Source organism: Schistocerca nitens, chromosome 4, assembly GCF_023898315.1.
Source record: "Schistocerca nitens isolate TAMUIC-IGC-003100 chromosome 4, iqSchNite1.1, whole genome shotgun sequence".
Lineage (NCBI taxonomy): Eukaryota > Metazoa > Arthropoda > Insecta > Orthoptera > Acrididae > Schistocerca > Schistocerca nitens.
Window position 1 is genome coordinate 351,361,769 of NC_064617.1, and position 26,410 is coordinate 351,388,178.

Below are 26,410 nucleotides of genomic sequence, written 5' to 3' on the forward strand. Positions count from 1 at the left end.
CGCACATGTCGTATGTTCATACACGTTTCTCCATAGACTTCACACAGCTGGGAATGAAAGTTCACAGGCGCAGTCTTTCTGTAGACAAAAAGCGAATCAGAGAGTGTAATTCGCACCTGGCGTGAGACGCAAGTGAGAGGTCCAGCTCTAACGGCTGCCAAGCCAAGACTAAGCTTTACAGACAGCTCGCTGGGGATGGAAATCGGAAAAGGTGAAGCATGCTACACGCCGGTGTTACCGGATCGCACGTAACAGCGTACCTCGAGACAGCAGGTCCTTGGGAACCTTATGTTATGGACAGCCCTCATGTAATTGCGTGAGCTTTCTTCAATCATTTACCACACAATGAAAAATTTATACTGAAAAAGATCAGTGGGATTACTCAAGGGGTACAGACAGAAGACAATTATGCTGACAATTTGCTTCAGCACACTGCAAAATAGTGCCAACAGTGTATAGTGTTGTATAATTTAGGCATGTGTTTCTATTCAATGATATTCAATGTAATTGAAAGATTACTCTAAACAGAAATGTTCCAATATGGCGTCGTTCTGTTTGTTGCAGACCACATCAGATCCAACAATGCAGCAGGTATACAACAGACTAATGGAGCCTGATCCTGATAATTTTCCAGCAACAGATACCAAAGCCTTTCAGCGAGTGTGCGAAAAGAAGTTCGCTTACTTCATCCCTCAAGAGTATACTTATGCTATCATGGACAACATCTCCTGCAACGTCGTGCCACTACCCACAACACACTTCCATCTTAGTTTAACTATCGCACTAGCGAAAGACAGTCCATACAATATGCTCTTCAACCACAAGTAAGCCCATTTAGCTACTATTTCTGGGTAGTAACTAGTGAAACGTCTAGAATAACCTTAAAATGGACAAATGGATATAAAAAAGCACACTATATCTGTAAATTACATGACTGCCCATAACCTGACATTGTACGATGTCTATAGGAAAAGAGTACTTTCTAATTTGAATAGGCATATTAATCTAAGATAACTGAAAGAATTGCATTAATTTTTAATTTCTCAGTTATGTTTCAGTATTTCAGCACCTGTCGCACTTCACACTTAAATGACCTTGAATAGTTCAAATGTTAGTACTAGTTGGTTGCCCACTCAGCTAGCCACGCTCTCTAACGCGCTGCTTTCCGAGCGAGAAGGCTTGCTGGTCCCCGGCACGAATCCGCCCGGCACATCAGTGTCGAGGTCCGGTATGTCGGGCAGCCTGTGGATGTTTTTTAAGGCGGTTTTCCATGTACCTCGGCGAATGAGGGCTGGTTCCCCTTATTCCGCCTCAGTTACACTATGTCGGCGACTGCTGCGCAAACACTATCTCCAAGTACCGCATACCATAATTACTCTACCACGCAAACATTTGGGGTTACACTCGTCTAGTATGAACGTTCCCGAGGGTCCACTGGGGGCCAAACCGCACATTAACCCTGGGTTCGATGTGTGCCGTCAGTGGGGTGGGTGAACTGCTGTGGGATGTTGTGGGGTTATGAACCACTGAGGGCTATGTGGGGACAAAGCCTCTTCGTCGTTTCTAGATCCCCGGTTCAATTCACAATATACTAGCTGGTTACATGCCAGAAACAAATGCATGACGTCACAAGCCACAAACCCTTATTTATGACGTCATCTCATTACATCACATGCAATGCTCCTTTTCTATAACGCCCTCAGGCCCCTCCCCTCCCCCATCACCATCTTCCAGTCTTGTGAAGCACTTCTGTACATGTTTTCCAAAACCTATTTAGAGCAGCTAGTTTGACAACCAACTTGGAACAGAGATATTTTAGACATAGCTACAAACGGATCTGACCTTATCGACAATGCCACTACAAAGACAGGGATTAATGATGATGATATCATTATAACGATGATGTTTACTAAGGCTAATAAATCCATGAAGAATGCTAGCAGAGCAGTTGTTAGCATCCTACTTACGAGGGAAGTGCCCCATCTGACATGTTGAAACCAGCCATGAATATTTTTTATGCGAGAATACACCGAAAGAAATACAATGTCAAAATTGTAGCTTCTAATAAATATTACAACTATTTTTTTTAATGTTGAAATTTACCAAATTCATAGCAGCTGGAGAAATGTACTCTCCTGCGTAGCTGTAGTAGTAGCAGACAGCACACGCGCATATCCTTGGTTGGCAGCACATCAATAAATAGATAACACGGCACAACGCGATGATAATTTGTAAATCGAATTCCTGGTTCCTTTGACAGTTTTTCTGGCACAACTTTTCGTAGTTACTATTTGTTCGAATTTGCAACTGATTTAATATCCATAATATTTAGCAGTTGCCTTTGCGGTATTGCTAAGTGTTAATAATGGAGCTAAGCTGAATCATTTTCTTTGTGGTTTCTTGGTATATGCTTGCTAATAGCATCTGTCTTTGTGTGGGTTCCAGAGTTTCACAGTAATGTGGAATCCAGTTAATGTTTTCAACATTACAAAGATGAAATGCGGAGAACCTGGTATGCAGTCAAAGTTACCTACTTCTCCTGAAGACCTACATATGTGTTATTTATTAGTTAATTTATTGGACGTTCATTCGAATTATGTCCACATTTCTTTAGAAATTGTGGAAACATAAGAGAAAACAGAAAATATCTCGGATGATTCCATGAACTACAATTCAAATTATGACTTTTGTATCGAGTAAAGTCCAGAACAAAAATAGAGTACCTACCAAATCCGAGGAAGACATTTACAGTAATAACTTTCAGTGAGAGGGAAAAAAGCTATAATTTTTTTTATTAAATGAAGGCTGGAGAAAACATACATACGCAGTGCACAAAGCCGATTTCGTCTCGTAAAACTGAACATGGAGAAATGGAAGAAAGATTTAGAAAGAATACGAAATATGCGCTAACATAAAAGTCGCTTAAGTGTGAAAAAAATATTCGAAAGATGTAGAACTCCTCATGAAAGTCAATGCACTGTTACTGGGTAAAGGTACAAGATTTTGCGCTCTGAATTGCAAGTGAGATTAACGCCCTTCGACCTGGTTAAACAGATTCAGGAAATTATATGGAAAAGGAAGTCGTAAAATTATGAAGTTTACCTCGAGTAAATGTGTAAAAGAGATGACATTAATAGGAAATACTGTAGAGAAATTTGTAGCTGACGTGCAGTTGAAACTTCCTGCTATCCCCTAAAACGCTGCATATAAAGCCAGTCAGTCAGGTTCCACGCAAAATGCACTTTCTCATTTGCAGCAAGAAAAGAGGTGTCGCTTGCACAACCAATGAATGGTATGACACATTCGTATACAACAATTACGGTGATAAGTGTTAATGGATTATTGTTTCTGTAGCATCAAGGCAAATTAGAGCCAAAAATTAAAAAAAAAGAGAGCTACTTACTTGCAACAGTCTTATAATCGACATAGGAAAATCTGGAAAAAATGGAAGAAAATGCTTTTTAATGTTACATCCAAAACGTCTTCTTATCATTCGCTCTTGGCATGGACATAATGACATCTCGGTCTTTAGGAGGACAACGGAAAGACTCTTACCATAATACTCTCATAATTTAGACTCCACCTGGAACTAAATGTGATTCAGCTCCACAATTTAAGAAAATTCAACAGTCTAAAGCATAGTTTCAGAAAATTGTCTAGCAGTATAATTTCCGTTAGCTCTTGTCATTCCAGGTTTATCAGCAGAACAGTATTGTCAAACTTTAGTCATTTCTGCATTGTCAGTTTGCCACCAAGCTTTACAAATGTGATCAAGTATGCCTGGTATGTAGCACAAGATACAGAACAGCAGCCACGACCATTTCCTATCCAGTCCAGTTCTGTCTAAATAAAATAATAATTACTGTGAAGTGCATAAATGTACTCCTTTTCATCAGGTGTACCTAGTGTAAAGAAAATGTTTGTTTTCATCATCTAATACACACTTGCAATTTTGTGATGGCTACAGGGAATAAACAAGGAACTGTTCCAGTGTTGCAATATATTATTATTCAAAAATTATTATAAGAATTGTGTTACAGGAATTGTTATAAAATAATAATTCAACAAATTAAAGCCCCGATTTATGTACGTTATCTAAATGCATCATAGACTGCCTTGATTTTATTTCCTCTGCTAATCACAGCAGCAACAGTTTAACTGCCGATATGAACTACAAGTTATTCAAACAATTAAGGGTTAGAGACAGTGCTTAAATGATTAAAATTCGCGCTTGTGTACTTTGGACTACGTGCTATGCGGCACTTCGTCATCTTGTCACGGCTGCGTCTACTCATTCGCCGATCCACGGTGTAGTAGAAAGGGCTGTACAAACCGCTGTTACAAGCGGTTTTCTGTGCGACAAAAACGAGAAACTTCAACAGTTTTTTTAAAAAATACTTGCAGTGAGTATAAGCAGTTACAATTTTGTCAATGCATTTCTTTTGGAGTATTGTTCCTTTGTGAAAAATTTTAGGGTAGGATTCCACATGTCTCTTGTTAGACAATGAATGAACGTCATTTAGCTCCAGATATAGACGAATTATAACCAAACTTTAAGCTGACTGTAAATGGCGCTCTGGAGAAATATATGCCGAGTAAGTGGATTGAGAATGGAAAAGACATCATGGTTTAATAAAAAGCAGAGATTGGCATCCTCTCAGCTCAAATAAGATCGTAGATATGTCGACATGCAATAATTAGTATAAAGTCGTGCTTCTATAAAAAGATTAGTGGGCAAAGCACACATCAGCTTCCACCATCACACCTTAGCGAAACTGTGGTGTGGCAAGAGAAGACACCAAACGAAAACTGAAGTCTTAAATTTTGTGTTTAAAAAACTTATTCACACAAGAGGATCGTACAGATGTACTAAATCGTCTGTCACACAGCTTACCGTATGGAGAACATAGAGACAGGCATCCGTGGCGTTGAGAAGCAACTAAAAGTGTTGAAAACATGTAAGTCACCAGGTCCAGAGGGAATCCCAATAATTTAGTTTTACGGAGTACTTTACAGCATTGGCCCCTTACCTTTACCGCAAATCTCTTGGCCAGCACGACGTTTAGAGCGACAGGAAAGATGCATAGGTTACTCCTGTATATAACAACAGGGGAACAGACCTACAAAGTTACAGGCCCATACACTGATACGCTGTAAAATTCTTGAACATAAGCTAAGATCGAATATAATAAATTACCTCGAGACAGAACAGAATCTGTCCACAAACCAGCATGGATTTAGAAAGTATTGCTCATGCGAAACTCAGTTTGCCCTTTTCTTGCATGATATCCTGCAAACTATGGATGAAGGGCACCGAAAGTATCCATATTTCTAGATTTCCAGAAAGCGTTTAACTCGGTGCCCCACTGCAGACGGTTAACAAAGTTACACACATACAGAAAAGATTTCCAAAATGGCTCGAAGACTTCTTAAGTAATAGTACCAAATATGTTGTCCTTGACGGCGGGTGCTGATCAGAGATGGGGGTATCGTCAGGAGTGGCCAAGGAATGTATGTCAGGACACCTGTTGTTCTCTATATATATAAATCATCTGAGAAGTAGGGTGAGCAGCAATATATGACTGTTTGCTGACGATGCTGTAGTATACTGGAAAAGTATCGTCGTTGGATGGCTATAGAACAACATACACTGGAGCGCCAAAGAAACTGGTATTGGCATGCGTATTCAAATACAGAGATATGTAAACAGGGAGAATACGGCGCTGCGGTCGGCATCGCCTATAACAGAGAAGTGTCTGGGCGCATTGTTAGCTCGGTTACTGCTGCTTCAGTGGCAGGTTATCAAAATTTAAGTGAGTCTGAACTTGGTATTATAGTTGGCTCACGAGCGATGGGACACAGCATCTCCGAGGTAGCGATGAAGTGCGGATTTTCACATACGACCTTCCACGAGTGTACAGTGAAAATCAGGAATCCCATAAAACAACTCTCCGACATCGCTGCCACCGGAAAAGGATCCTGCAAGAACGGGACCAATGACGAATGAAGACAATCATTCAACATGACAGAAGTGCATCCCTTCCGCAAATTGCTGCAGATTTCAATGCTGGGCCATCAACTATTCACCGAAACATCACCGATATGGGCTTTCGGAGCCGAAGGCCCACTCGTATACCCTCGATGGCTGCCTGACACAAAGCTTTACGCCTCGCCTGGTTCCGTCAGCACCGGCATTGGACTGTTGATGGCTGGAAACATGTTGCCTGGTCATACGTGTCTCATTTCAAATTGTATCGAGTGGATGGACGTATAGAGTTGACAACCTCATGAATCCATGGACCCTGCATGTCAGCAGGGGACTGTTCAAGTTGGTGGGGGTTCTGTTATGGTGTGGGGCATGTGCAGTTGGAGTGATATGGGAGACCTGATACGTCTAGACACGAAGAAACAACTTTGACAGGTGACACATACTTAAGTGTCCTGTCTGGTCACTGCATCCATTCTTGTCCATTGTCCATTCCGATAGACTTGGGCAATTCCAGCAGGACAATGCGATACCCCACACATCCAGAATTGCTACAGAGTAGCTCCAGAAACAGTCTTTTGAGTTTAAATACTTCCGCTGCCACCAGACTCCCCAGACATGGACATTAATGAGCACATCAAGGATGTCTTGCAACGTGCTGTTCAGAAGAGATCTCCACCCCCTCGTACTCTTACGGATTTATGGACACCCCTGAAAGATTCATTGTGTCAGTTCTCTCCAGCACTGCTTCAGACATTGGTCGAGCCCATGCCACGTCGTGTTGCGGCACTTCCACGTGATTGCGTGGGCCCTACATGATATTAGGCATGTATATCAGTTTCTTTGGCTTTTCAGTGTAAAATGACTTTGACTAAATTTCTATTTAGTGTGATGAACGGCAGTGTGCTCTAAATGTAGAAAAATGTAAGTTAATACAGATAGGTTGGAAAAACAACCCTGTAATATTCTTCTACAGTATTGGTGGTGTGTTGCTTGACACAGACATAACGATTAAATATCGAGGCATAACATTACAAAGTGATATGAAATGAATGAGCACAGAAGGTTGGCAGTAGGCAAGGCAACTTGTCGAGTATCGTTTATTGACAGAGTTTTAGGAAAGTGTAGTAAAACACATCTGCAACTCATCTGTGAGTACTGCTTGATCATCTGGGATCATGAACAGGTCCAATTATTGGAAGACATCAAAGGAATTGAGAAGCGTACTGTTAGATTAGTTACTGGTAGCTTCAATCAACATGCAGGTGTTGCAGAGATGCTTCATGAACTCAAATGGAATTCCCTGAAGGAAAGACGCCATTCTTTGTACAAAACACTTTTGACAAAATTTAGAGAACAGGCATTTGCAGCTGACTGCAGAAGGATATTACTGACATCAATGTACATTTCTTGTAGAGACTTGAAGACAATATAAGAGAAATTAGAGCTCATATGGACGCATACAGACAGTTGCTTTTCACTCACTCCATTTATGAGCAGAATAAAAAAGAAAATGACTAGTAGTGGCATGTGGTACCCTCCACCACACACCAGACGATTACTTACTGAGTAGGAATGTAAATGTAGATGTAGTGAGCAAGTTGGGACTTATCAATGGCAGAAAGCCAAGACTTGATTCAACAAGTAAAATTCCTAGTCACATTCATGATATCACTTTCATCTGTCAGTACCCTAATGACAAAATCACAGTCCATGCTCCCTTTACTATGATGTCTCAGTCCATGTCGTCATGGTGGAATTCATTATAATGGCTATTAAAATACTGCCCTGTGATAGGCTTTCATTTTCATGACCAGTACCACACTGCTGTGGTGTCATATTCCACCGTCAAGGATTTTCACAGCATGTTCTCAAGGCCAGTGATCTGTCTTTGATGTCATGTTGGTGTACAATAGAGAGGATATGGCTTATGATTTCATGGTCAGGTTACTTACTGGCACATGTGATGTTTTGAATCTGACTACATGTTTTGCTAGTTGGATCAAGTCTTGACTTGCTGACATCAATAAGTCTGTCTTAGCTTAGTTAACCAGTGATATATGGAGCAGTCTGTTACAGTTTCGTGTAACAGTGTTGACGTATGCCGCAATTTTGCTGAATCATATCAATTTGTACAATTTTTGTTATAACAGGGGCACTTTACTAAAATTTCATGTAACAGTGGTGAAGTAATGGACAATTTCTTGTACTTTTGTGGAGATATGGGCATGCATGCAGTAGTGAGAATAGGCACCATATGCCAACTGTCTATCATCGTCCCCACCCTGCAAACTGACTATAATTGCCTCCAGTGGTAATGGCAGTTTCCCTGTGTATAAAAAATCATTGCCTCCAACCTGTAGGCTGACCATCATTGCCTCCACCCCATAAACTGACCATCATTGTGCGACCCTGTAAATTAACATCACTGCCGCACACTGTAACTGGTCATCATTATCCCCAATAGCTTTCAGGGTAACTGTACTCATCATATGTCGACTGACCATTATTGCCACCAAATGTGTTTTTGAATTGTAATCTTCATATGTCAACTGACCATCATTGCCCCTTCATTCCATCTGGGTAAAAGTAGTCAACTTGTAAATTGACCATCAATGCCCCACCCAATAGTATAAGGGGTAATGGCAGTCTTCATATCAAAAGACCATTATTGTCCCAATACCTAACTTCACTGTAACATTTTGATATATGGGTCAGTTTCATACAATTTTGTTGTAACATTGTGAGGTATAGGGTAATTTTGTACAGTTTTGCAGTCACGTGGTGTAATTTGTTACAGTTTTGCCATAATATTGTGTTGTATGGGGCAATCTATAACAAATTTGTTGTAACATAGAGGGTATTTGTTAGGGTCAATTCTTACAATTTTCTGTAACATGGAGGGCAATTTGTTACAATTTTGCTGTAACACGAGGCAATTTTTTTACATTTCTGCTGTAATGTGTTGATTTATAAAGGGGTAAGAGTCATGTAGCCTCAAATGTGTGACAGTAGAAGATGACAAACATTTTATACTGCAAGCTAAAGTTAATACCCGAGCATGAGGTCACAATAATGTTTGACTGACTTTGAAAGTAGACAGCTGAAAGCACAGCAGTTGTCATTGCTCACTTGTAAAAATGTTTTCATTACCATTAAATATGGTACTTCATCACTCACGTTGTTTCCCCTGTGTGAAAGCATAAGTTAGTGTTATTACACCTTGAAATATCTGCTGTAAGAGAGATGTACATAAAAGTGAGAGGTAGTGTACTGTGCAACATGAGTAGCAAAGCCTGTCTTATCACGTAAATAATGAAACTACTGTAAGTAGAGTGAGATTCATCAAGCCAGGTGACTCATTTGCTGAAGTCTATAAATTCAAGAAGCTATCAGCAGTTGATGAAAGGTGTTTTAAGTCCCGTCAGCATGCTGACTATTTTATGTTTCCCTGGTGAGCAATGCAACTATACCCAAATTTTCCATTAAGAAGCTTTTTAATTATCTAGGCATAGTGGACATAACACCTGTTATGTTGGTACAGCATGAACTGCTTTATGTCCAGTGATGTGTCTTTTATTAAACATGGCAGCATATCTATTAGGAACTGCAAATACAAGGTAAAAAGTAATACCTCCAAACTTTTTGTGTGAAAATCCTTTTTTAGCTTTTTAAATGAAACAATCGCTATTAACTGTCACAACTTTAATCTTCATGTTTACATCATATTTGCAGCCATGTGCTACTAGAAGGCTCTGAATTGTAGCATGTAACATGGCAGTGTGTAACGTAAGTTTGAGAAAAAGCGTGTTGCAATCGAGTCTGGAATTTAAAGAGTTCGTCCACCAATAGAGTGCTAACTCGTTCATCATGACAGTACCAGACCACACACAAGTACTGTGACATCAACAACAATCCAACACCTTTGAGGGCTACACTTTGATAGTGATGAACGCCTCGAAGACCTCACTTTGATAGTAATGACGCAGTGCAAGCAGAGGTGAAATTGTGGTTCCATCAACAAAGTCGAACATTCTACAGTGACAGTATCAACAGACTAGTCTCTCATTGTGAGATATGTCTTTGTCGTCTGGATGACTATGTTGAGAAATAAAAATGTAGACATGGAGAATAAAGTTTAGAATGTTAATAACATTTGTTTTATTTGTTGTTGTTGTTGTTGTGGTCTTCAGTCCTGAGACTGGTTTGATGCAGCTCTCCATGCTACTCTATTCTGTGCAAGCTTCTTCATCTCCCAGTACCTATTGCAACCTACATCCTTCTGAATCTGCTTAGTGTATTGATCTCTTGGTCTCCCTCTACGATTTTTACCCTCCACGCTGCCCTCCAATGCTAAATTTGTGATCCCTTGATGCCTCAAAACATGTACTACCAACCGATCCCTTCTTCTAGTTAAGTTGTGCCACAAACTTCTCTTCTCCCCAATTCTATTCAATACCTCCTCATTAGTTACGTGATCTACCCACCTTATCTTCAGCATTCTTCTGTAGCACCACATTTCGAAAGCTTCTATTCTCTTCTTGTCCAAACTATTTATCGTCCATGTTTCACTTCCATACATGGCTACACTCCATACAAATACTTTCAGAAACGACTTCCTGACACTTAAATCTATACTCGATGTTAACAAATTTCTCTTCTTCAGAAACGATTTCCTTGCCATTGCCAGTCTACATTTTATATCCTCTCTACTTCGACCATCATCAGTTATTTTACTCCCTAAATAGCAAAACTCCTTTACTACTTTAAGTGTCTCATTTCCTAATCTAATTCCTCAGCATCACCCGATTTAATTTGACTACATTCCATTATCCTCGTTTTGCTTTTGTTGATGTTCATCTTATATCCTCCTTTCAAGACACTGTCCATTCCGTTCAACTGCTCTTCCAAGTCCTTTGCTGTCTCTGACGGAATTACAATGTCATCGGCGAACCTCAAAGTTTTTACTTCTTCTCCATGAATTTTAATACCTACTCCGAATTTTTCTTTTGTTTCCTTTACTGCTTGCTCAATATACAGATTGAATAACATCGGGGAGAGGCTACAACCCTGTCTCACTCCTTTCCCAACCACTGCTTCCCTTTCATGCCCCTGGACTCTTATAACTGCCATCTGGTTTCTGTACAAATTGTAAATAGCCTTTCGCTCCCTGTATTTTACCCCTGCCACCTTCAGAATTTGAAAGAGAGTATTCCAGTTAACATTGTCAAAAGCTTTCTCTAAGTCTACAAATGCTAGAAACGTAGGTTTGCCTTTTCTTAATCTTTCTTCTAAGATAAGTCGTAAGGTTAGTATTGCCTCACGTGTTCCAACATTTCTAAGGAATCCAAACTGATCTTCCCCGAGGTCTGCTTCTACCAGTTTTTCCATTCGTCTGTAAAGAATTCGCGTTAGTATTTTGCAGCTGTGACTTATTAAACTGATAGTTCGGTAATTTTCACATCTGTCAACACCTGCTTTCTTTGGGATTGGAATTATTATATTCTTCTTGAAGTCTGTGGGTATTTCGCCTGTCTCATACATCTTGCTCACCAGATGGTAGAGTTTTGTCATGACTGGCTCTCCCAAGGCCATCAGTAGTTCTAATGGAATGTTGTCTACTCCCGGGGCCTTGTTTCGACTCAGGTCTTTCAGTGCTCTGTCAAACTCTTCACGCAGTATCTTATCTCCCATTTCATCTTCATCTACATCCTCTTCCATTTCCATAATATTGTCCTCAAGTACATCGCCCTTGTATAAACCCTCTATATACTCCTTCCACCTTTCTGCCTTCCCTTCTTTGGTTCTCTTCTCTCCAAAGGTCTCTTTAATTTTCCTGTAGGCAGTATCTATCTTACCCCTAGTGAGACAAGCCTCTACATCCTTACATTTGTCCTCTAGCCATCCCTGCTTAGCCATTTTGCACTTTCTGTCGATCTCATTTTTGAGACGTTTGTATTCCCTTTTGCCTGCTTCATTTACTGCATTTTTATATTTTCTCCTTTCATCAATTAAATTCAATATTTCTTCTGTTACCCAAGGATTTCTATTAGCCCTCGTCTTTTTACCTACTTGATCCTCTGCTGCCTTCACTACTTCAACCCTCAGAGCTACCCATTCTTCTTCTACTGTATTTCTTTCCCCTATTCCTGTCAATTGTTCCCTTATGCTCTCCCTGAAACTCTCTACAACCTCTGGTTCTTTCAGTTTATCCAGGTCCCATCTCCTTAAATTCCCACCTTTTTGCAGTTTCTTCATTTTCAATCTGCAGTTCATAACCAATAGATTGTGGTCAGAATCCACATGTGCCCCTGGAAATGTCTTACAATTTAAAACCTGGTTCCTAAATCTCTGTCTTTCCATTATATAATCTATCTGATACCTTTTAGTATCTCCAGGGTTCTTCCATGTATACAACCTTCTTTCATGATTCTTGAACCAAGTGTTAGCTATGATTAAGTTATGCTGTGCGCAAAATTCTACCGGCGGCTTCCTCTTTCATTTCTTCCCCCCAATCCATATTCACCTACTATGTTTCCTTCTCTCCCTTTTCCTACTGACGAATTCCAATCACCCATGACCATTAAATTTTTGTCTCCCTTCACTACCTGAATAATTTCTTTTATCTCGTCATACATTTCATCAATTTCTTCATCATCTGCAGAGCTAGTTGGCATATAAACTTGTACTACTGTAGTAGGCATGGGCTTTGTGTCTATCTTGGCCACAATAATGCATTCACTATGCTGTTTGTAGTAGCTAACCCGCACTCCTATTTTTTTATTCATTATTAAACCTACTCCTGCATTACCCCTATTTGATTTTGTATTATTTGTATTTGTTTTATTTAAAAAGCTTTAAAAGTTTTCACAGCATGCCCCTGTACTTGTGGCTATTTAGAGATCCATCAATGAAACAGGGACCAGTGATACAATTCTTGAAAAGCCCACACCACATGTTCATAGCCCAAGATAATTGTTTCTCCACTTCCTCAGCCAGTGTGGATTTTCAACTGATCAGTAGTAGAAAGTGTGAAAATTTATTTGCTCAGGATTTATTATAATCGATGCTACTCCTGTAAAAAAAACTCTTGCATAGACAAGCCATGCCACACTAGTTTTCGAAGACACCATTCAAATAACTGTAGCCAATTCTGAAATCATTTTCAGGAAGTTATTGATGCAATGAAATACGAGAAGGTTGAAACATGTTTGAATGTAGCATATGCAGAACACTCCCTTTTGCTGATTCCACTCACACATTCAAGCTGCCTCATGGTGTGTGAATTCTGTTCTACCACTGCTAAAATGTTTGCTGCATTTCTCTCATCAGTTGCTGTTTTTGTTCGTTGGCGTGTTTTATTCTTAGCACTTTCAGATTCTTGAAATTTGTTTATACTGTTTGTTAAGACAGACAGTGAAGGCTTGGCATGAACAGGATATCTTTCAGCACACAAATGCTCTGTTGCTCTAACAATTAGGTAACTTTCACCATGAAAGAAAAGAATATATAGTTTTCGACTTTCGTATGCACTGTGAAAATCTAAATACTGGTATCTTCACCAGCAAGTTGTCGAATCACCACAGTAGCAGAGTAAAGACTAACGGACTTGAAGTGCACAGACAAATTCATGAACTTTGTGCTTGCTTACATTCTGGATGGTAGGGCAGATGTTTGTGAGATCTCTTCCCCCGACGGTGAGTCTGTAGTTACTGGCGCTATTACCTTTTTACTGTTTGATCAGGCTCCACATTCGTCATGTCACTGAAGTGGTCTTCTAAAGCTCTTTTCGGTGCCACAGGAAAAAGATATTTACTTACATTTTTAAGAAAAATCTGGATAAGTGCGAGTATGACTCACACACCGAAGGTTCTGTACAAACTTCATTATATGTGTAGATAGTTCATCAACTTTGGGAATCGAGAATCCAGACGATTTCTGCCTGTTCTCTGGCTTGACATCAGTCTCGGAATTCCAAGACTTTCGAGAATGTTTTATGTTTTAAGTTGAAATTTGTTGTGTATTTCCAAACTTCATATTTTAATTTTTCATTTAGTTAATAAATTTTGGAGATATATTAACATGCTGTGCTAACTAGTGATTTCAGGAACTTTGAGTTCATATGCTATCGTCCTTGTTGTGATTACTGGTAAGATTTGATAGAAGTCTCCAGAGAAAAGACCTGTACAGCCAGCAGCCCTAGGGCTACTGCTGTTTTGTAAAAGTCTGATTATTCTGTGGAATGCTTCAATGGATATTTTATGGGATATCAGAACTTCATGCAAAACAATAGAAGGGCAATCCTCTATCAATTACCAGTATTAATTTGCACTGAAACTTTACAAACTCTCTACATGACATAGGCATAGACCGTCACCATAGTAGTTGGGCGGCCTTATGCCTATCTCTGCTAAATGTCAAAGGCATCGTTTTCACAGTGGGAGGGGACACTCTTCTTCATATGTTTTGAAATCTAGACAACAAGGCATAAACAGTGGGTGCTAGAAGGCAGTCAGGAACAGAAGGGCAATCCTCTATCAATTACCAGTATTAATTTGCACTGAAACTTTACAAACTCTCTACATGACATAGGCATAGACCGTCACCATAGTAGTTGGGCGGCCTTATGCCTATCTCTGCTAAATGTCAAAGGCATCGTTTTCACAGTGGGAGGGGACACTCTTCTTCATATGTTTTGAAATCTAGACAACAAGGCATAAACAGTGGGTGCTAGAAGGCAGTCAGGAACAAGTTGGTATCTTGAGAAGTAGTGGTATCGTTATTCAAAGAAGACTTGCCATTTCTTATGACTGTTCATTGTTCTGCTGGACTAAGGTATGTGAGCTTCGTGAAGTAGGGGCTATAAAAGTTGCCTATTTACAGCGATTGCTGTTAAGATTGCTTTCAGTATGTAGAAGTCTAGACTGCATTTTTTTCCAGTGGAGTTCCAAAACATAGCACATGTTTGTTTGCTATGCTGATCAACATGGATTTACATGTTGCCATCATGTATTTGGTTTTCCCTATATAACAAGTTGAAACAGCTCTTTTGCAAGAACACTACATTTAGTCACTAAACACCATGTCAATAGAGTTCATATGCCCATTGCAGTCTGGGGTAAATGTGGTTTATGGACAGTGGTAGCTGACACAATGGCATTTGTGCTACCATACCCTTCCAAGCCACAGCAGATACCGCCAACCCCAGGAAGGTAGAAAACTCTACACCCGTAGCAGTGTTCCAACATCACAGCAACACAGTGGAAAAAGCTGTTCAGCCCATTATGGCCATGTGAATAAAGGGGCACTCATCCCATGCATTGCTTGGTCTAGTACCCATTCATAACTGTATATGACCCTCTTTTATGCATTGGTTCTGCTTATGCATCACTGTTGTGGCACCAGATCATGCATGAGCCGAGATGTCTTAGTATAATGAATATATTTTGTAGAGAATGATCATTCTGTCTGTGGCTAAAGAGTCCTTTGGATATTGCAACAATATAAGTTTTGTAACAAATAAGAAAAATAATAAATGTGATTATTAGATTTTCTGTCATTTCCAAATGTAATCTCAAATATTTAATTGATATAGTAGCATATCCCTTTGGTGATACTGTGTTGCACACAAAATTAATCATTTGGATATAAATAATAAAATACTCCATGTTGAATAAAAACTGGTGCAGCTGTTGTAAATCCTTTGTCAGAGGCACGACCGATTTGATAATTTAAATTATGTCATCAGATGCAAATCTGAATAAAAAGGAGACAGAGACTATAAACAGTATTATGCAAAGACCATATCACAGTGATAAAAAGTTTCAACAATACTGAATATTTACATTTTAGTGGTCAAGCCATTTTTATAGTCTGATCCCAAGCCTTTCTCTAAAATCTGGAAAATTTCGCAACAAGTGATAGTCATGGATTAAAACACAGCAATGAAACTGGAATCTTTGAACAAATGAGACGAGAGAAGATTGCTAAAAGCATCAAAAAAAGAGGAAGAGGGAGATGAAGTTTAGAGTAAACAGTGCCTCACCTGAAGCCACTCAGATGAGTGATTAACATCCAATAAACTTTAAGGAAACTGTTGTGAACCTGGTGTACAAAAATACACATATTAATAAAGACAATTTAGAATTTAAAATTCTTAAAAATTCATAAAAGATTTAAAAAATGTTCAAAAAGGAGAATTACTCCAGTAAAGGGACCAAGGAAGAGGAGGTAAGGGAGAGAGGGTGAAAGAACTAGGCTCTTCATTTAAATAATTGAAGTTAGCAAAATGGGTTTATGCCTTGATTTAGTTTGAGTATTAAGTGTTTGGTTTGAAGATTTTTTCATAACGCACAAAAGATTTCCAGCTCTTCCAAGATATTAAGAATGTTACCCTTGTGTTCCGTATAAAAAACTGTAAGACAAAACGTAGTACTATAAACTGAGTGACCCATTTCAGATAAATGTAAACTCAATTCATAATTGAAACCTGAATTAGAAATATGTTCCTTAGACCTAGCTTGGAAGGACCTTCCAGTCCTACTTGTCTTAAATTTGAATCAATTTTGGATAAATAGCATTAACACAATATGTCAAGTTTCATTTTGTTCCCTCCTGCCCTTTTTGGTGCTTCCCTTTTTTTGTCAGGCAGGATAATTTTACTATTTTGTTTTACAAACGGTAACTAATCATAATAGCTTCCAATATGTTTGAGAAGAAATAACTCTAGTGTCATTTCACTTTAATTTGCAAAGTTATTTTGTTCTGGAATATATGATAAATTTTCAATCAAGATTTATGTATAAACAAAATCTTAACCAAGAAATATTAAACAAATGTAGAAGAAAGAAGGTTATTATTGGTACTTACAGGTTGAAATTGCCTCTAAATATGGAAAAAACATTCTCTTTCTTGAAAAAAAAAAAAAAAAAAAAAAAAAAAAAAAAAAAAAACCTCCAGTACATAGAAAGTTATGATTGATTTAATATAAAAGCATTGCTCACATCGTAAATTTTTAGGTCTACAACTTTGATTCCGCTGTTTTGCAATAGACGGCAGTAGCGGCAAGTGGGGTACAATTGGTTGGTCATAGGTGTAATACAATAAGCTTAGGCATCTGTATAACATAATGCCATAAAAATATTGCATCATAAGGTGTTCACCTGCTGAGCTGTGTGGTAACGTGCTTGCCTCCCATGCAAGCGGGCCCGGGTTCGAGATTTTCTCCACTCGTGGACTGGGTGTTGTGTTGTCCTCATCATCATTTCATCCTCATCACCAGCGCGCCAGTCGCCGAACTACCCCAAATAGGGCCTCCCAGCCAACGATGCCGTACACTCATTTCCATTTTATTTTGCATCATAAGGTTATTCTTGATTAAGTACGTCAACTTACGTAGGCTACCCATTTCTCGCAATTTGTGGGAAGTTTTAATTTTCTGCTTTAACACGAAGAAATCTGTGACTCTGGCTCTTAAAACACTGGGTAAGACCAATGGTGAGGGAACTATTAGTGAAAGAACGGGCAGAGAATGTTTTCAACTCCTTAAGAACGGTGATTTTGGTGTCGAAGACCAGAATGGCGGTGGTAGACTGAACGTTTTCGCAGCTACTGAAACAGATGAAGACAGTCACAGGACATCATTATCGAAAGCAATTGATGTGTTCGTGCCCAGCACTGAAACACAAACGGCCACAATACAGAGATAGGCACGTAAAGGTAATTTTGCAGCAGGTCAGTGCTCGACCCCATGTAGCAAAACCCTTCAAAATATACATCGAAAAGTTGAAATGAGAAGTCCTATTTCTCCCGCCGTATTCTCCATACATTGCTCTCTCTGACTACCACCTTTTTCGATCAGTGCATACTGTCTGGCTGACCAGCACTTCCGATCATATGAACAAGTGCTAAATTGAATCGATTCATGGATCCCCACAAAAGATGGCCAGTTCTTCTGCCACGGGATTAGTATGCTATCCAAAAGATGGGAGAGTGTAGTGGCCAGCAATGGGCAATACTATGAATCATAATTTTTTTGTAAGTTTTTCACGATAAAGCCCCAAACTTTGAGAAAAAATGATGGAAGCAAAGTTGTAGACATAGTATTATTAAATTATTCAAGATGATTCATTATTTTGGAATAATTTTGGCGTTAAATGAATGATCTGTGTGTAAATAAATGGCAGTAGGAAAATGACACACAGTATGTAAGTAAACAGTGTCACAGTACAAAGAAATTTCATATAAATGACCCAAATCTGACTCAGTGAATTTTTGTTCTTCATTAAAATGAGTGTGATACTACGTCCAATTTTATTACAAGTTCAAACTCACTCACATTCTTATATTGCACCTTTTGAGCCTATTGAGGATTCGGCATTTGCTTTTACATTTCCACTTCATTTTATAATTCTTCACTAGCTGAGCTTTATGTAAAATTTAACTTTCTCTTCACACAAGGCAGGGAGCAGCTGGACACATGAGCATGGCATCTATCTGCAAACATAATAATTTAATGCTAGTGTACTATTCTTCACATCCTCTAAGTTGTAACTCATATAGGCTATTTTTTCTGGGTATTCCAGTTTTCACAAACATTTATTTGTTTACGTAATATTGGATCATTTGCATGCTACTGGTGTTAATAATTTGTAAAAATTGAATAACACACAATGATGCATACAACAATAATAAAGAAAACAGTTAGATCATATAGATTTGCATACAAACATGCAATGAATATAAGTTAAAATTTTTGATCTTTTTTACAATCAAAAAATTTCTCTATGGCATAGAAAGCCTTCTTTTTTTTGCAAATTTTGTCAAACATTTCTGAAGATTTTTTTTTTTTGAGACGTGTTGTCACAAAGAAATGAAAAGTGACCTACAAGATACATTGTTTTTGAAGACACCTGCTACACATCTGATAGCCTTTTTCTGCCACATCAAAACTCTTTTCGCATGAGAGGAGCTGCCCCAATGTAGAACGCAGTATGTTATGTGGCTCTGAAGAAATGCATAATGACAATGGAGCATCATGTTTTCACTCACACATACTCTTAGTTTATATAACAGGTATATGACTGGCCACAGCAACCAGAGACAGTGGGGATTGTAACCTCCCCCACACTTATCGACCTTAATGACAGTGAAAAATTAAACTGCATATTCCTAATGGAAATTTGGGAAAAGCAATCGTCACCAAAGTTAAATCTTTTGGTAAATAGGGAGGAAGGATTACATCTAAATGAAAGGGAAAATGCAAATGAAATTGGTGAAATTAATTTTGAAAAAGGGTAAGCTAATGAAGAAAGTAAATGTGCAGTCATTACATTAACAATTAACTAGCGTTAATTAGATATTTGAGATTTGGGGAAAATTACGGTCGCCAGTCCTATGGACAACTACTATAATAACTGGAAAAGAAAGGTTAATGCAAATCTAATTAGCAGTATAAGCGTGGCAACTGAAGGTTGACACGTGTTGTGTGAAAACTGAATGTTTGTCAGAAGTGATGAATTTCGCTACACTCTGACTTAATGTAGCAAAAGAATTAATAAAACCAGAAAATTGAAAGTTAATTTAGTGACTGAATTTAATAGTGAACTTAGTTTCTGAAGCACTACAAAATTAAATTAAATAAGGTTAGTCTTGGGCTACCTCAACCTTCATCTCAAAAGTAACTTGAATCTACGCAATTAAAGAAATAAAAAATTTAACTATGAACTTGAATTAAATAATTTTGAACAATTAACAATAGTAAAATTTAGTACGTACCAAGCTGAGCTGCAGTCACAGCTGCTAAAATATGGTAATAAAACTTGCACTCTTAATTTGTGCTTGTGTAATCTAAATATTGTAGCCAGCTATGAATATTTTAACTGAACTTTGAAATTAAAGCTGTGAAATGGAATGATATTACTTTAATGCTGGCGTTTGAAATGCTACGACACTCGGGTTCATTTCGGAAAAGGAAGGGACCCTGCTCGGTAATGCAATTGGTACAATGAGAAACAAAGGTTCATGCTAAGTTGCTATATTTTTGTGATGCAAATGGAACAGTTTGAAAAGCTGAGGTCTGCCATACAGTTCTAAAACTTTACGTGCTTTCAGTCATCATTGTTGGTTGATTGAAGGTTTGAAGTCGTCGATCGAGGAGGTGGTGACAATCACTTATTCTCGGCCGTCGCTGTTGCAGAATCTGGATGTTGGCGCGCTTTCTTCTCGACACAGTCACCAGGCAAAACGGGCTCTTGATGTGTGCCAGCTAATGCTTCCCGTCCACAACACCGTGTCAGAAACTATCATAGCAAGTCTAGCGCAATTACATGCGCCAAACCCCGAAAGCACGGCAACTCACGGGAGCGTCACACAACACACCTGCTCTACCGCCCTACTCCAGCCAGACTCTGCTCTACCCATGCTTCACACGGCAGAGCCAACACTACCAAAGATCCTAAACACTTTGGTTCTCCACACGACCTATCGATGTTATTGTTCGATAGCATAGTTTTCCCTAGGCAAGACCCAGCATAAAAATACAAATAATATTTACAAAACAAACCAATTATACATCAACATAAATGCATAAATATATATATAAATTGTAAAACAATTACAATATATAAAGACACAGAAATGACATATCTTCAGGTGACAAAATAAGGAAAAAATTTATAGTACAATAGATGGAAATAGGAGGATATGCATTTCCGGCATTACAGGATGTGTGTGTGAGCTGTGCTTGTGTGAATGAGTGTGTGTTTTCTACTTCAGAAGAAGGCCTTTTGGCCAAAAACTAGAATGTGTAGCAAGCAGTCATTTGTTGTGCCCACTATGACTTGGCATCTCCTTTGTGGGGTTAGCTGAAGTCTATCCTTTTCATAATATTGTTGTTATTCCATGCTGTACTTTCCGTTGTTTGATTTTGGATGTGGCCTTAGTAATTTGTTGCATATAGGATCTGTGTGGAGGTTACAAGATAATTTGGAATCCAAGTGTACACCCAGAAGTTAAACAGACATACAATCATTGTTTGGACTGCATAAACTAAAAATAACATTTTCAATTTTATTATGGTTTATGATTAATTCATTGTCTTTAAACCAGATAATAGAAATTCTTATGTTGGCTTTGCTTTGTTTGTTTAAGTCCTCTGTGTCATTTTCAGTTGCAATGAAACTGGTAATATCAGCACACAGAACATATTTACATGGCATTATACTAGGTTGGTCATTAATGTAAATTCTAAACAATAAGAGTCCCAGTTTGGAACCTTGAGGCATGCCTATTGAAAGATCCAGAAATCCAGAGCTCATATCATTGCTTCCTATTGTCAAGATAAAATTCTATAACAGAGGGTTATGTGTCCTGGATGCCATATCACCTCAGTTTATCTACCAGAATCTGATGACTTACACAGTCAAATGCATTGCTCAGGTCAATCAGTAAGGCAGTTGATTTTGCTTCAAAGACACTGAAAACTACCAAAATAACATTTTCAACAGCTTTCACTGTGGTTGAATTTTCTCTGAAGTCATACTGAGTGTTTATGTTCCATTGCAGGTGAAATATTTGTAAATTTGTTGGCGCTTGCAATGTTCTTCTATTGTCAAAAGTATTGGTACAAGAGAAATAGGACAGTAGTTGTCAACACATGACTTGCCTCCCTTTTTATGTAGAGCAGGACTGTTCAAGGTAGCACTCTACAGAGCAGTGTGCTTCCGCTCTTTTCTCCGGCTCCTTCCGAGCTCTGCAAATGGGAGTTTGGAGTACTCAACTATTCGCTTGACAGTGACAGTCAAGTGGCGCTGCATGAAGCTTGCTTATTCTTCTTTTGTGGAAGATTGTGGTGTCATAAATAGAAGAGAGTATTTGAAATTGTTTAGTCCCAAAATAAATCAATACTCTGGTGAGCAGCTGGGGATATGCACACTAAAGGAACCATGAAAAGGAACCATTATTATAATGAAACATATCAAAAATTTGAGGAATGCCCCTATTACAATAGCCTTAATGCCAAATCTTAATGCAAAACAGATTTTTGAATTCAAGAAAACATTGCCCGTAAATAAAGAACAGCATATATGTAATTACGTACTAAATACAAAGTTAAGGGATGATGGCAGACTGGAAGGCACATCTAGGAAAGTGAATAATAAAGAAAATACTAGAAATTAATCCACCTCAGTTTTCTGTTGCTGCTTTCTACGTTTATTTACTTTTCTTTGAATAAGAGCTTCAGTGCTAGAAATGACCGATTCAGCACAGCCCAGTCTCAAAACACATTTCAGATGACAATTAGATATGGAGCAGCTCAGTTGTGTTTTACACAATTTCATTAGTGTAACGAACTGCTCCCAACTGTACATTGGTCTGAACAGACTAAACATCCATGCTGCGTGTCTATGAAGTTTCATGTAATGCTTCTGTGACAAATGTTTGTCAAGGTCACTTAAACTATTTCTTCTCTGCCATCCGTCTTTCAATTCTGAATCGCACTGAAGATCTATGATTTTCATTTGGAGAGGGTGGCTTACAGAACTGATGTCCACAGAGTATGGAACAGCAAAAATTCCTAGATTTGTTTCCAAGCGTGAAATATCATTCAATTTTGTTTCAAATTCAGTACGCAATTTTTGTAAACGATCTGTATACTCTCCAAGATCTGCAGCAATGGCGACATTTGCTAATGCTGACAGTTTCGGAAAATAAGAGATGTTTCTAGCCTCCAGCTGCCTTCCCCAGAGTGACAGTTTCATCTTGAATGCCTTTATTTTGTCAGAGAAATGGATGATGAGAATATCCTCTTGAAGTAACACACAGGCCTCAAAGATATCCTGTCACATCAGTTACAATGGCTAAATCACAAGTCCACCTATCATCCAACAGTTCAGGAACACTTCCTTCTGTGATTTCCATGAATAGCGACATTTCTCGGCACAGTTCCATGAAGCGTTCCAGAACTTTAGCATGAATGAACCAGCGAACTTCACAGTAATAGGGAAATCTCGACATTCACAGTCGACATCATTGAGAAAGGTTTTGAACAAGCAATGACTGAATCCTTTTACTCGAATAGAATTAGTGATTTTCACAGAAGAGCTCGTTACATTATTTAGTTTTACACTTTTGGAACACAAATGTTATTGATGAATCGGGCAATGTATAGGGATAACCAGGAGTTCGCTATTAATCATTTTTCTCTGGACACACCCTACTAAACCATTGATTTTGACAGTCATAGCTAAAGCATCATCTATTCTTACAGAAATTAGTAATTCCCACGGCAGACCAAACTTCTCGATAAACGCTTCAGGTGCATCAAACATGTCTTGACCTATTGCTCCTTTCTTCAATGGGATGAGACCTGACATGTCCTAATGAATTTACAGCATCTCGTTTACAGGCCTAATGAAAATTACCAGCTGTGCTGAGTCTGCCAAGTCAAGAGAGTCATCCAAAGACAAATAAAATGCAACACTGTCTTTAATATTCAATGTCAGGCCGAGCCTCCATATCTTCTGCTAATTCTTCGGTTTGGAGCATTACAGTGGCTTCAGAAAGAACACGGACTGTAGCTGTGGAACCAGTTGTGGGCACAGCTCTTCCACCACTAGTATAAGGCATTCTTTAATAAATTCATCTTCAGCAAATGAACTCAAGTGCACAGCTGCTTGATGTGAAATTCTGTAGCTAATTCTCACAGAAGAGTATCTTCAACATCTTGCAAATAATCTTAAATATTTTTATTAAATAATATCAGTAGCACAAGCTCCCAAAACTGATGTGTTAATTGTTGAAATGAAGCAATTTTGTCATATTCTTTCCATTGTCACCGTAATACAAGCAAAATTTATTATTAATTGGTAACTTACTTTGTTTGAAAAGTTGGCCTTCAGTTCAAGGATTACTGCCTTTCGTTCATCGTCAACATATTTGATGTACAATGCCAAGTGATTTACTGCTGCATCACTGGAATTACTTTATGTGGTTTGATACTTAGTGAGACACTAAACATTTTACACAACCATCGTGTTCAGTAAACAGGTATAGATCCTCCAAAGCAGCAATAAAACAACGTGGTGCTGAGGGCCTGCTGTTAGAGCTCCCTGCTTTTTCTGCTATGTCTGAATGTGCTGATGGCTGGAACTGGTGACCGACATGGTCCACGCTCTTTCCATTGCTCTTGTCTTTTGCCCTGGTTACTTCTCGTGGCCCCATGATCCCGATCGGTGCTGCTGTGCGACCCCTATGTAGAGGAGCAACTACATTTATCTTTAAGAAGGCTGGGAAGGAAAAGCCCATAAAATCCAGTGTATTAGTATGCAAAGTGGTTTAAGTGTAATGTCCATTGTCTTTTTAATAACAAAATTTGATAGACCATACAGGTCTACTGATTTTGAATTGCAGAATTTTGGTATAGCTACTGCAACGTTAGTGACAGCAATTTGTGACCACTTGAATGTAGACGTTGCAGGTTTATTGTGCAACATGAATAACTCTGTTTCTTCTTGATGCTTATTAATGCTTGACTTATAGTTGTCATTTTGTTCAGGTGGATGTCCTTTGTTACCAGAATTAATAAATAAGTTATTCATTTCACCAGGTGTGATATATGTGGTATCACAAGTGGTTCTATTTGTGTTGTCCACTTCTGGTTTGATAACTCTCTAAGAAGCCTTGCGTTTGTTTTGGGCTAGCTGAATATAGTTATAATTTGCTATTCGTCTCTGTTTCATAATTTCTAACATCAATGTAATTTCTAACATCAGTGTATGATATTACTACAGAAGGAAGGTCTTTTTGAATTTATAGTAATAATAGAAAATTTGTGCCAGACCAGAACTTGAATCTGGATTTCCTACTTACCATAAGCATTCACATAACCATTAGGCTATCTGAGCATGTATTCATGTGTGACTCAAACTTACATTTATCATGGATGTTTCCACCTATGATTTTCTTACACTTCTTCAGTGGGGTTTAGTATGTGCAACAAGCATCAGAAGGGAAACAGAGAACTTTGATTTATACTATCAAAAGGGATGAACAGCTAGGAGTATGCACCACTGCAGTCAATGCATACAACTGACAAAAAAGGACTGGTTTTCTACTCTTACTAAAGTTTCACTAGACATAGTCAGTGCTTTAGGCATCCATGAGTGTATATTCTTTCAGTGTAAGCACAGTGCTGGATGTCATGCTCAGTATCCTATATACACCACATTGACTCATCCCATTGACTCATTTCTCCCAGCATTTCATATTATAAAGGTGTATGGAACACTAACTGGAAACTACGTCATAGTCACATGTATTACTGTATTTACTCAATTATAAGATGAGGTTTTTCCCCCAGATTCATTTTTCAAAATTCACAGATTAAACTATTGCTGATTAAGTCAACGTTTTTGCATTGTTTAATGGATGAATACAAGGTCATCTTTCTTGAAAATTTTCAATTTTTTTCTCAAAATTCACAGATTAAACTATTGCTGATGAGGTCAATGTTTTTGCATTGTTTAATGGATGAATATAGGGGTCATCTTACATTTACAGTTGAAGCTTTGGCTGAGGAAGTTCTGTGCAAATTTATTTCAAAGAATTCCAAAGCACAAGGCTTACAAGACATTAGGCCAGGTTCACACATACAATAAGAGTGCCAGAGCTTGTGGCATACTACAGTTTCCTTGCAGTTGCATGTGTGAACTCCAAGTTTTTAGTGGCTCAAATTAAGAGACACAATTTTTGTCATCCCACAAAAATTTCAAGTCAGTTGTACTTTGTTGCACCACTTTCCTTCCACTACTGCTCCTCAACTGTTCTGTTACAGTTATCAAGGAGTAACTGCTGCTATGCTTAATTGAAGTTCAGTGTGTTTATTACTGAAAAAAGTGAAAACAGTGGTCATCAGGTACACTTTTTCAGCTTCTGGAACAACAAGAACAGCAGGCTATGTTTGATTTTCTGCAGCTGTGCGTGCGTGTGTGTGTGTGTGTGTGTGTGTAAAATATTTGCAGATCAATGTCCGCCCCTGGTATCTGTGTGGTCAGCGTGACAGAATGTCAATCCTAAGGCAACAGGTTTGTTTCCCGGCTGGGTCAGAGATTTTCTCCACTCAGGGACTGGGTGTTGTGTTGTCCTAATCATCATCATTTCATTCCCATCGATGCGCAAGTCGCCAAAGTGGCGTCAAATCGAAAGACTTGCACCAGGTAAATGGTCTGCGCAACAGGAGGCCCTAGTCACACAACATTGATATTTGCAAATCAATGACATATCCCACAATTTTAAAAGATTTTTGAATGAATAAATAAAATAAACTTATAAACATAACCGTAAAACTGAACCTTGTAAACTTCCTGCTTTTTGAGACCAAATATTGTGGATTATCTGCAGGAAATAGCTAATGAGCATGTTGTG

At 38.5% G+C, this 26,410-nt stretch overlaps 1 protein-coding gene across 1 annotated transcript in view; it reads left to right on the plus strand.

Moving 5' to 3' along the window:
- LOC126252305 (glutamate receptor ionotropic, delta-1-like) overlaps positions 1-26,410 on the plus strand; it is a 228,569-nt gene that overhangs the window by 186,936 nt on the left and 15,223 nt on the right. The window contains exon 8 of the mRNA XM_049953187.1: positions 565-824. Coding sequence (XP_049809144.1) covers positions 565-824 — 260 coding nt within the window. The remainder of the gene's footprint in view (positions 1-564; positions 825-26,410) is intronic.